Here is a 12,180-nt window from a genome sequence, read left to right on the forward strand (position 1 = left end):
TGATGGAATGAGACTCCATAGGGTCCAGAGTCAATGTTGAGGACTCTCAGGGCCACTCCCTCCCAACTATGTACCACTGTGCTGCCACCTCTGGTGGGTCTGTCCTGCTGGTGGGACAGGACATATCCAGGGATGGTGATGGAGGAGTCTGGGACACTGGCTGTAAGGTATGGTTCACTGAGTATGACTATGTCAAGCTGTTGCTTAACTAGTCTGTGGGATAGCTTGTCCAATTTTGGCACAAGTACCCAGATATTAGCGAGGAGGAGTTGCAGGCTCGACTCGGCTGGGTATGCCTTTGTTGCTTCCAGTGCCTAGGTTGATGGCGTGTGGTCTATCTGGTTTTATTCATTTTTGACATTTCTGTAGTGGTTTGATACAACTGAGTAGCTTGCTAAGCCATTTCAGAGGGTCGGTAAGAGTCAACCACAATTCTGTGGGTCTGGAGTCATATGTAGGCCAAACCAGGTAAGAATGGCAGATTTCCACCCTAGAAGGACATTAGTGAACCAGATGGGTTTTTATGACAATCTGGTAGTTTCACGATCACTATTACTGAGACCAGCTTTACCCCTTCAGATTTGATAAATTAATTGAATTTAAATTCCACCAGCTGCTCTGGTGGGATTTGAACTTATGTCTCTGGAGCATTAGTCTGGGCCTCTTGATTACTAGTCCAGTAACATTACCAATATGCTACCATAGCATAGCATAAATTACTCTCATTTAATTTTTTCCCCCTTTTTTGGTCGCCATTTGCTGGTTTCTAAACCTCTCCCTCTCCTCAGCCTTCACAACATTATAAGCCTCTTCTTTTAAACTAATACTGTCCTTAAACCTTCCTAGTAAGCCATGGATGGATCTTTCTCATTGAGTTTTTGGAGTCGAGTATGTTGCTCTGAAACTTAATATGGAATTCAATTGTATTGTGATCACTTTTTCACAGATGAGATTACTAATTTACCCTGCCTCATTACACAATACTAGATATAAAATATCTTTGTCCCTAATTTGTTCCACAACATATTGTTTCAGGAAGCTGAAACATGAAAGCATTCTATAAACTCATTTTGTAGACAACCAATGCGAATTTGATTTGTCCAGGTAATATGAAGATTAAAGTCCCCTATGATTATTACATTGCCTTTGTTACAAGCTCCAATTATTTCTTGCTTAATGCTCTTTCCAATGGTATATTTACATAAGGGGGCCTATGAACTATCCCCACCAACATTTGCACTTCAGAAAGTACTCCACTGGCTGTAAATCAGTTTGAGACATCTGGTCATGAAAGGCGCTAAATAAATGCAAGTCTTTCTTTTTTTCTTGATATCCCACCCATACTGATTCTACTCCCTGATCTTTTGAGCCAAGATTCTTTCTCACAACTGTCCTTCTGCCATCTTTTATCATCAGGGCTACTCCTCCTCCTTTTCCGTTCTGCATGTCTTTTCAAAATGTTGTGTACCCAGGAATATTTATTTCCCAACCTTGGTCACCTTTGCAACCATGTCTCCGTAATGGCAATGATATCAAATGCATTTATCTCTATTTGTGCCGCTAGTTCATCTATCTTGTTATGAATGTTTCATGCAAGCAGATAAAGAGCCTATATTTTTCCTTCACCGCTATTCTTTGTATAGACCTGATGCACTATTACCGTTAATCTCTCTGTCCATTCCTGTCCCACTCTACTTGTCTTTACCCAAACTGTTTCACTGCTCTAATGCCTCAACTTTTCCCTTTCTAAATCTCCCTTCACTTGACCCCTCTCCCAACCTCCCCACCCCCTTTTTTAGTTTAAAGCCCTAGTGATATGATTCACGAGGACACTGGTGATGAGAGATATTTAAAAAAACGATGAAAGGAGAGGCTAAAAGGAGAAAGAAGAAAGTAAAGGAGAAGATAGAGGGAAAAAACACACAAAGTGGAAGGCAGGTAGAGAGAGAAACAAAATTGAAAGATAGGTGTGGGACAGTGTCGGAAACATAATTAATGGATCAGAAAGGTGTGAGAGTGAAACAAATGAAGGAAGGGCAGGAGAGCATTAGAAACAGAAATGAAGGAAGAGAAATAATCAGAGGTGAAGAAAAAGTTAGACACATGATTTTGCAGACTTACTAGCATTTTTAGTTAACAGAAGTTGAAAGCCTATGAGAATTTATGGTGAAACCTGGAATTAAAAGAAAATTGAAAAGGTGAAAATTTTGACAAACATTAGTATAACTAATGATGGCCCTGACATACATATATGCAGGAGCTCACGTTCAATAAATGACTTTATTTATCTATTTCAGATGTAAACTGGGAAGATGCTAAAAGATGACAATGATTGCTTGAAAGTACATGCATATAGCTGAGAGAAAAAAGTGACAAATGGGCCGTAGATATGCCATGAGATATTCTTTTTTTTTCAGTTGAATTGCAATTGAACAGGAGGGTCAGTGGGCAAGGGCCTGAGAGGGAGGAAGGGCAGCAGACTGTCAGAGACAGGCAACAGCTTAATGATAAGGTGAGACAGGACTGAAGACAGAGAAAGACATTAATTAAACAGAGCAAAGAACGAGGAGGAGGACAGCGAAAGTATGGCAGAGACTGCAAGAAAGATAGAAACAGGTGCCTATTTCCAGTTGATTTTTCCTTCTCCCCAACACAGAGATATTGAGACTGACTACAGAACCCTGGCATTGGCCCTTCTTCACTCAGTTAACTCAGCACAAGTCAGGGATTAAACATGGAGCATTTTTGCTTATTTTAATGAATTATGAAATGCATTACATGGTGTAGATTGTTCAGTAATTTCTTTTTGCCATGAAAATTTTTTTCTTTCAATGCTTTTTTCATTTATCATAATAAATGGCATCAGACATGGCTCAGTGATAGTACTCTTGACTCCGAGACAGAAATGTGGGTTCAAGTCCCACTCCTAAAACCTGAACACATAACTTAGGCTGACACTTCAGTGCAGTACTGAAAGAATACTGCATTGTCAGAGGTGCTGTCTTTTGAATGAGATGTTAAACAGAGGCTTTGTCTGCCCTCTCAGCAGGACACAAAAGATCCCACAGTATTATATTGAAGAAGAGTAGGAATGTTCTCCCCGGTGTCCTGGCCAATATTTATCCCTCACCCTACATTAGATCAGATCAAAAACAGATTATCTGGTCATTTAGCTTTTGCTGTTTGTGGAAACTTGCTTTGCACAAATTGGGCGGAATTTAGAGAGGCTGTTTGGAGCGGGAATGGAGGGCTGGAGAATTGTGATGGACGAACCCGCTTGGAAATCCGACGTCATGACGGTCATTCTGGGTTTAGTCAGTGGCAAGAGAGCTCTAAGATGTCATCACTGCCCTGATGTGACAGTACTGCCATATGAATAGTTGACCAGGTTGTTGTAATACATTAGGATGCAATTGATCACGATTCAAAGGGCGGGGGCTTGGAATTAAGTGAACAGCGGGTGGGCGTCACATGCCTTCGGATCCCCGGCCGTGCAAAGGTGGTGGCACCAGGCAAGGCCTCAGTGCCATAACAGGAAGGCAGCCAGGATGAGCATGATATGGGAAGGTGGGGAGTGAAGGCCATTTTTGGCTGTGAACTCTGCATGGGTGGCAGTATTGGGTGGGACTGGTCTCGGATAAGAGGACCAGGTGGCCATACTACCGGGTGAGAGGGTGGGATGGCCATACTACTGGGTGCAGGGCTGGCTCTCAGCAAAGGTGGACACTGAGAGCCATTAGCACGTTAAATCGCGGGGAATAGCAAAGGCAAAGATGCCAAGACAAGGTCGTTTCTGCAAGAACAGCGCTCTGGAGTCCTACTGATCAGCTGGCATGGGTCTCTTACACCCTGTCTTTGCGGACCCCTATGGCATGATGCAGTGCCTCCGACAGAGGGAGGGAAAGCTCCAAGATGAGAGCAGCAGCAGCCAGCCATGCCAAAAAGGGCCCACCTGTGCTGGACTCAACTCAGCTACCTCCAAATGTCCGAGCGGCAGTGTCAATGAAGACTGTGGCTCTCCAGGGAGTTATGCGTCAAGCTGCAGGATGAGTTGCGACCTATGGGATTCAGTGGTCACCCTATGCCAGTAGCCCTGAAGATCAGTGGCATTTAACCTTCACGTATCTGGCTCTTTCCAAGGGTCAACTGGGGACACGTGTGGGGTCTCCCAGGCAGCTGCCCACTGCCGCATCAAGGAGGTGACCAATGCCTTGTTCAAGAGGGCAGGCGACTATGTGCGGTACTGGACTGACCCTGACAGTCAGAGAGGGCCAGTGGATTTGGGACCATCGCTGGATTCCCCAGGGTGCAAGGTGTGATAGATTGCACGCACATGGCCATCCAGGCTCCAACAGACTTGTCGGCCGCCTTCATCAAAAGGAAGGGCATCCATTCCATCAATGTTCAACTGGTCTGCGACCACCAAAAGTGTTTCCTGCAGGTGTATGCCCGCTTTCCGGTAAGCAGCCAGAATGCCGACATACTTTGACAATCCCAGGTGTCATAGCTGTCCAGGGCCCCCGCTTGCCTTCAGGGATGGATTCTGGGGGACAAGGTCTACCCATTGAAGACCTAGATACTCACAGCTGTGAGGAACCCTTGCATTGCAGCAGATACAACACTTACCACAGCTCTATCCAAGCAACCATCGAGCAGGCCATTGGGCGGCTGAAGATGAGATTTTGCTGCTTCGATTGATCTGGTGGAGCCCTGATGTACGTCCCAGTGAGGGTCTCGTGTATTGTGGTGGTCTTCTGTGCTCTGAACAATCTAGCACTGCAGAGAGGGAAGCCTTACATGAAGAGGACATGATTGATAGCCAGTTCTCAACCGACAAGGAGGACGTGGAGAAGGATGATGAGCAGCCAGCACAGGATGTTGAACCCCTTGCACTGGAGGTCAGGCACACTGAGCAACAGGCCAGGGAGACAAGAGACAATCTCATATTTACCCGCTTCCAGCCAGCAGGATGGCCTCTCAAAGTGAACTCAATAAAGACTCACCTCAATGGATTCAGTCTGTCGCCTCCTTTCTATCTGGATTCTGTGCCTAGCGCCCAGTTTAACCATGTGCTCTGGCACATCTGTGACGCTTATCAGAGGGCTGTGCCTACACTATCAGCGCAATGAGGGAGCAAGCCTTACAATTACGGCATGAAGGGATAAACATTTTTCAACAATTGTGAACGGTATTAACAATAGAACTTAATGACACAATACAAATGGCAAATGTCAAACCCCGTTAAACCTCAAGTGTGTCTAGTTGCTTCTCTTAATATGTTTACGAGTGCATCAATGTGGTGTGACACCTGTGATAGCACCTGGGCTGGAGGCAGGCTGCTGATCAGGCTGTTCCTTGGCCTGTGATGACTTTGGCAGCCGTCCTCTGGCTGCCTGAGGCCTGGAGGACCCTGGTTGCCTATGGGTTTTCTGTACAGGTACAGGACTCTCCTCAGGGGTCGTGGCAACTGGAGCTGGGCTCACTGGGGGAGGGGCTGAGGAGCAGGCATCCACATTTTGAGTGCCCTGAGGAGAATCCTCAGCTGTGGAGGTCAGCCTCTGCTCCACGCTTTCAAGGCTCGCTTGAACTTCCCTGCTGACCAGCGAAGGACGAGGAGCTGGAGAAGACTCCAGGCATCTCATTCTTCTCTCGCCTTGCCACTGCTGCATGAGCTCATTGTCAAGGTGGTGGTGTGCAGGTCTGCACGCATTCGTGGGTTCTGAATCTCCACGAGGGTCGCCAACCTCTTGACGTAGGAAGCCATGCGCTCACATGTCTGAGACATGGTACCATCTCCGCCAGATGTTGCCTTACCTCTCTCTGCAACTCCAGCATGTCCTGTACTGTCAACACCAGAGGCTCGTCATCACCCTGGGGCTCAGCATGGATCTGACCACTCACAGTCCTTCGACTGTCAGAGGCCTCGGCTGTCTCAGCCTTAGCCAGCTGCTCGGGCACTTGTGCGGTGCTCTGACCAACTTGTGACTCGAATTCTACAGCCGAGCGCAAGCCCACCGAGGTGAAAGTATTTGCGCTGGTGGAAGGTGCAGGAGAGTCATGTGATGGAGAATCCTCTGACTGCTGACCCTCCTCACAGTTTGACAACTGCCCCCCTTCAGCTGTAATCTACTGCGGACACGGACCTGCATGACAGAACACAAACATGTGTGGGTTAGGCTGTGCAGATCTGGTCATGCAAACCATGCATGATGTGTAGATCCAGAAGTGTGGTGAGTGTTGAATTAAGACAATCCTCACTCTCTTGTGCGGAGACACTCGTCTCACCATCCATGATTGAGCAGCCGCCCTGGGTCCTCACTAGCTCCAGTGCCTCCTCCTCAGCCATGGAAGTGGCCAGATATCAGCTATTCCTCTGCCAGTCTGTGAGGTCTCCCTGGCTTTATGGACGTGTTTCTCCTGCAAGTGGAAATATGGACATAGTAAAATTTGCAGGAAGAGCAAGAGAACAGTTCTGCTGGTGGCAGCCTCTCGTCCCCTGATGGGGTTTCCTACATGGCTCCTCCCCATGTCTGCTCTCAAAGACACTGTGAAAGAAGGTGGTCTGTCCCTGAGATGCATCCATACATCTGCCAGGATGTGGTGATGCCTACCCTCCTTGCCAAGGCCTTTATGGTGACTTCCTCCTCATGTCGTGCTGCCTCCTGTGTAGTCAGACGAAAGCCCCAAATAGGAGAGAGGTATGGAGCATTCACTTTTGCAGAACAAAGTAGGTCATTGACTCTCTTCCTGCACTGGACCCAGTTGCGTTTGGTGACCCCAAGGCTGCTGACCTCCTCTGTGATCTCCATTCAGGCTTGCTTGGTCAGGTGGGAGGATCTCTTCTTGCCATCACTTGGAAAGAGGACTTCCGTCTTTCCCTTGCATCCTGGAGGAGTATCTCCAGAGAGGCATCACTGAACTGTGGGGCCACCTGGTGTTGTGTGCCTGACCTCCGGAGAGCACCTGGCCTTTGAAGGGCTTTGTCAACAGCACAGCAGTACAGCAGCAGAGGGACTCCAGGCGAGGGTGGGGGTCAGCATCACAGCAGCAGAGGGACTCCAGGCGAGGGTGGGGGTCAGCATCACAGCAGCAGAGGGACTCCAGGCGAGGGCATCACAGCAGCAGAGGGACTCGGAGAGGGGCCATGGGGGAGGGGTGGAGGTCAGCATCAAAGCAGCAGAGGGACTCGGAGAGGGGGCGCGGAGGGAGGGGTGGAGGTCAGCAGCACAGCAGCAGAGGGACTCCAGGCGAGGGCATCACAGCAGCAGAGCGGCTCGGGGTGGGGGGGGGGGGGGCGCGGGGGAGGGGTGGAGGTCAGTAGCACAGCAACAGAGGGACTCCAGGCAGGGGCAGGTCAGCAGTACAGCATCAGCAAAGGCAAAGTAGCAGCAAAGTCAGTCAGTGAAGCAGGAGTTTAAGCAGGAGTTTAAGCAGGGCTGGCAGCGCTTTAACTATGGCGCCAGGACCTGCTTTCGTCTCCACTGATGACGCCATCAGCGTATCGCTGCCCGCTCCTGCCTTCCAATGGGTTGGGCCCCATGCCTCCTGCATTCAAATGGGCTGGCCGCAACATCATCATGGCACACGCAACAAGTGGCGACCACTTCCGGGTCCGCCGCCGGGACCTGCAACTGGCTTACTAAATTCAGCCCACTGGCTGCCGTGTTTCGTACATTGCAACAAAATCTACACTTCAAAAAGTACTTCATCGGCTGGAAAGCATCTTGAAATGTCCTGAAGTCATGTAAGGTGCTGTACAAATGCAAGTAATTTTTTCTTTAATAATAGTATCTTGATATATTGAAACATCCCAAAGCACTGAAGTGAAATGACTGTTGATATTTATTTTATTTAGAGATACAGCACTGAAACAGGCCCTTCGGCCCACCAAGTCTGTGCCGACCATTAACCACCCATTTATACTAATCCTACACTGATCCCATATTCCTACCACATCCTCACCTGTCCCTATATTCCCCTACCACCTACCTATACTAGGGGCAATTTATAATGGCCAATTCACCTATCAACCTGCAAGTCTTTTGGCTGTGGGAGGAAACCGGAGCACCCGGAGGAAACCCACGCAGACACAGGGAGAACTTGCAAACTCCACACAGGCAGTACCCAGAATTGAACCCGGGTTGCTGGAGCTGTGAGGCTGCGGTGCTAACCACTGCGCCCCTGTGCAGTTTCTTTGGTCTTGCCATGTACCATTCGCTGGCTGAGAGAATGGACCTAAAAACTGTACCCAAGCCTTTTATGAGCATTGCTCTGTACCAAGCTACTAGAAGGTCCCTGTGACTTCCTATTTCTACAGTGTTGCAGCTCTCAAATGGTTAAGCCATAAAAAGTTTTTAAAAAGCTGGTGTCAGTTGTGGTTCACTGGTAGCAAACCCACTTCAGAGACTTGAGCACAAAATCTAGACTGACATTTTGGGCTGAATCTTGACGCGGGTGGGCAGTGAAGGCGGCGGGGCGGATGTTCCGGTTTCCCCGCATGCTGTGGAGTTTTGTTTTGATTAGTTCCCCGCCCAGAGGTCCGCCTGATTTACAGGATAGTGAGAAATATTCCTCTTAAAATTTAGTTGTTATGCACAGCCAGTTTTTTCAGTGCACAGTCCCTTTAAATTTTTTTGCGTGCCTCACACAAACAGTATTTATCAGAGAACAAGGCTTTCACAGTACCTTCCAGGCTGCTGCGTGCCTGTGCAACTGCACAGCTTAACAGGAACATTGATGGGATACACTTTAGAGGAGTCTGTCGCTGCCGATGAATCACCTGCTGCTGCTAGTGGGAGTGTTGGAGGGTCCAATCCCTGACCCCAATGGAGGTGTGGGGGAGTTCGTTCCCAGGGGATGTTCAATTCCCCACCCCAGGGGAGGTTTGATCCCTGACTCCAGGAGTTGGGGGTCCAATTCCCAACCCAGGTGAAGGGTTCTGATGGAGAGGGGAGCTTGGGGGGTCAGGAGGGGAAGAACTTACCTTCTCCCCGAAGTTGTCCTCATCTTCATTCGACTGCTGGATTTCTAGAGGCCTGGGAAACCCAGCCGTCCACAGTTAAACCGGCAAAGCATGTTAGAGGCTTCCAGCCTCATTAAAATATTTAGTGGGAGCGGGTTGGCTGCTTGCCCCCTATCCCACCTCCATTAAATCTGCAAGTGGGCGTGTTCGAGGTGGGTTGGGGTCAGGTTTGAAATTTTTTAAGTTTCAACATCTCACCCAACTCCAATCAACCATTTTGGGTGTTAAGATTCTACCATCTAGAACTGATGGGAATGCTGCACTGTCCATTGTGCAGTCTTTCGGATGAGACGTTAAATCAAGGCTCCGTCGAATTCTCAGGTGGATGTAAAAGATCCCATGGCTCTATTTTGAAGAAGAGCATGGCTCTTCCCAGTGTCCTAAACAATATTTATCCCTCAACCAACACATTAACACATGGTTGTTTGTGGGACTTTGCTGTGCGCTAATTGGTTGCTGCATTTCCTGCATTAGAAAAGTATTTTATAATACTTCAAAAGTATTTTGACTGTAAAGCATTTTAGAATGTCTTCTGGTCATGAAAGATGCTATATAAATGCAAGTCTTTCTTATATTCTCCCCAAGTCACAAGCAAAGGTGCAGATTTTTGAACAAAAAAAATGAATGAATACCTGTGTTAAAATAGCGGAAAAAGAAACTAGATTATCAGTACATTCAAATACTAACATCACACAACAGGACTTCACTCTAGTAATAGGACTGAACAAATGTGACAAAACTCCAAAACTTACTGCTTTGAAAAATGAGAACAACATGGTTTTGAATGATTCATTGTGCATTCCATTTGTTATTATCCATTTTTGTTTCAATTTCTTCTGCAGTACTTTGATGATCTTTACTCCCTTTATTTCCTATGCTTTTTTCCCCCCAGTAAATATAATACAAATTGAACGGATCCTCAGCGACCACCTTTCATTGTGGCATTTAAGTAGCCGTTTACCTGGCTTTAGTTCTAACAAAGGGAATCTAAAAATCAGAAGAATCGTATTCAGTAATGATACCGTACACTTTGCAATTTAGTAGTGCATAGAGACAACAAAGCAGCAGGCATTTTCTGCAATTCAGGTAACTATGGAGTGTGATAAAACGTACTGGGTTACTTCAATCAGCCAGCAGCTGTATTGTTTGTATCGTCAAATGGCCTTGCTGAAAAAAGTAAATTTGATGAAAGAGATAGGGAAAAACTGACAGAATACTAATCTGTTTTATTAAACTCTTGATCAGAAGTATAGCAATTCAGACATCTCTCGTTTGAAATCGCCAGGGTACATTTATGAGGGAACAAAGCCACCAATTAGTATTTTCCACACCCATTCACAATCACTCTACCCTTTTGGCTCGAAATCTCTTTCTTTCACGGCCTTTGTGTCTGTTCAAAGGGTCAGCAGTGGGTTTGAAAAGATAGCGCTATACTCAGTGGAATGACATTCTCTCCCCCGCTCTTCCCTCCCCATCTCAAATAGAACAAAACGTTCTCTTGATTAGTCAAGTACTTGTTAATTGGAGTTTTGCCACGGAAACAGAGAAAGATCAACAGGAGTTACGTCACCTGAATTTACAGAGACTCGGGCCTGGCGAACAACCACCTGTGGCGCGATTGGTATTTCAAGGCGACGCTTGTGCAGGCACTTGGCAACCTGCAGAAGTTTGCTGGATGCATCGACCCAGTATAGAAACCTGTCAATCAAAAAGACTGTGGCAGCTGCAGAAGCATAGTCACCAACCAAGACGGAGGCTTTCAGAAAGACCTGTTGAGAGAAAATTTGCTTTAAATAAAAAATATCTACAGTGCAGATAAGTAGAAAATAAAAAATTAAGAAGTCCAATCACCTTCACCGCTGCATTTGTGATGAATTACAGATTTATCTGAATAGTGGGATGACTTATCTTGATTAGTAACAAACAGCTATTGAGAAAAAGCTTTTAAGGCACAAGAGTTCCTGTCACAACATTAAAAAAAAGATTAACAATACAACACATGTATTATACGGAAAACAATATGTAAGATGCTTAGTGGAATGCCATCCACCCCCCTCCCCTCCCCACTCCATCCCCAACAGATCAAAATGAATTCTCGATAATTGAAATTTAGCTGTCACAAGAGAAAGAACAATAAATACATTCGTGATAATTTTGACTCTAGGCGATTGTGTAACCCTAGCGATATTGGACAAGTCGCCCCACATACATCTCTCCTGATTTTCATTTCCATTGAAAGATGTATAGTGGACAGCTGATCTGATCTAGTCCATGGGACCTTTCATCAGACCTGAAACGTTAACTCTGCTTCACTCTCCAAGATGCTGCCTGACCTGCTGAGCATTTCCTGCACTTACTGTTTTTATTTCAGATTTCCAGCAACTGCAGTCTTTTGCTTTGAAGGAAGGAGTCATTTCTGGATCTGGTTCTGATGAATGAGGTGGGTCAAGTGGATCAATTAGGGAACCGTGATCATGTTATCATAAAGTTTAGATTAGCTATGGAAAGGACAAGGAGTGATCTAAGGTAAAAATACTTAATTGGAGGAGGGACAGTTTCAGTGGATTGAGAACAGATCTGTCCCAGGTAAACTGGAATCAAAGACTGGCAGGCAAAACTGTAGTGGAACAATGGGCTGCCTTTAAAAATGTGGTTCAGTTACAGTCGAGGTATATTCCCACCAAAGGGAAAGGTTGGGCGACCAAAGTCAGAGCTTCCTAGATGACCAAAGAGATAGAGGGTAAGATGAAGAAAAAGACTGATATGACAGATGTCAGGGTTGATAATACAAATGAGAACCAGGCTGAATATAGAAAGTTCAGAGGGGATATGAAAAAGGAAATAAGAGAGATAAAAAGAAAATATAAGAAGAGGCTGGTAGCTAAAATGAAAGGGAATCTAAAAGTATTCTATCGGTATATAAATAGTAACGGGTAGGAAGAAGGGTGGGGCTGATTAGAGACCAAAAAAGGGATCTACACTTGGAGGTAGAAGGCATGGCTGGGGTACTGAACAAGTACTTTGCACCTCTTTTTACTAAGGAAAAATATGCCGCCAAAGTTATTTTGAAAGAGGAGATAGCTGATAAACTGGATGGGCTAAAAATTGATAAAGAGGAGGTATTAATAAGGTTGTCTGTACTTAAACGTTGATAATAT

The 12,180-nt window shown here is 46.2% G+C and overlaps 1 protein-coding gene across 2 annotated transcripts in view; it reads right to left on the bottom strand.

Annotated features, from left to right (window-relative positions):
- The window catches only part of alpk1 (alpha-kinase 1), a 204,748-nt gene that overhangs the window by 66,661 nt on the left and 125,907 nt on the right, over window positions 1-12,180 (bottom strand). The window contains exon 4 of one of the 2 annotated variants that reach the window (XM_068039800.1): window positions 10,593-10,791. The exons of the other annotated variant lie outside the window; for it this stretch is intronic. Within the exon in view, the coding sequence (XP_067895901.1) occupies window positions 10,593-10,791 (199 nt within the window). The remainder of the gene's footprint in view (window positions 1-10,592; window positions 10,792-12,180) is intronic. 2 annotated transcript variants of the gene reach the window in all.

The sequence above is a fragment of the Heterodontus francisci genome, chromosome 1, assembly GCF_036365525.1.
Source record: "Heterodontus francisci isolate sHetFra1 chromosome 1, sHetFra1.hap1, whole genome shotgun sequence".
Classification (NCBI taxonomy): Eukaryota; Metazoa; Chordata; class Chondrichthyes; order Heterodontiformes; family Heterodontidae; genus Heterodontus; species Heterodontus francisci.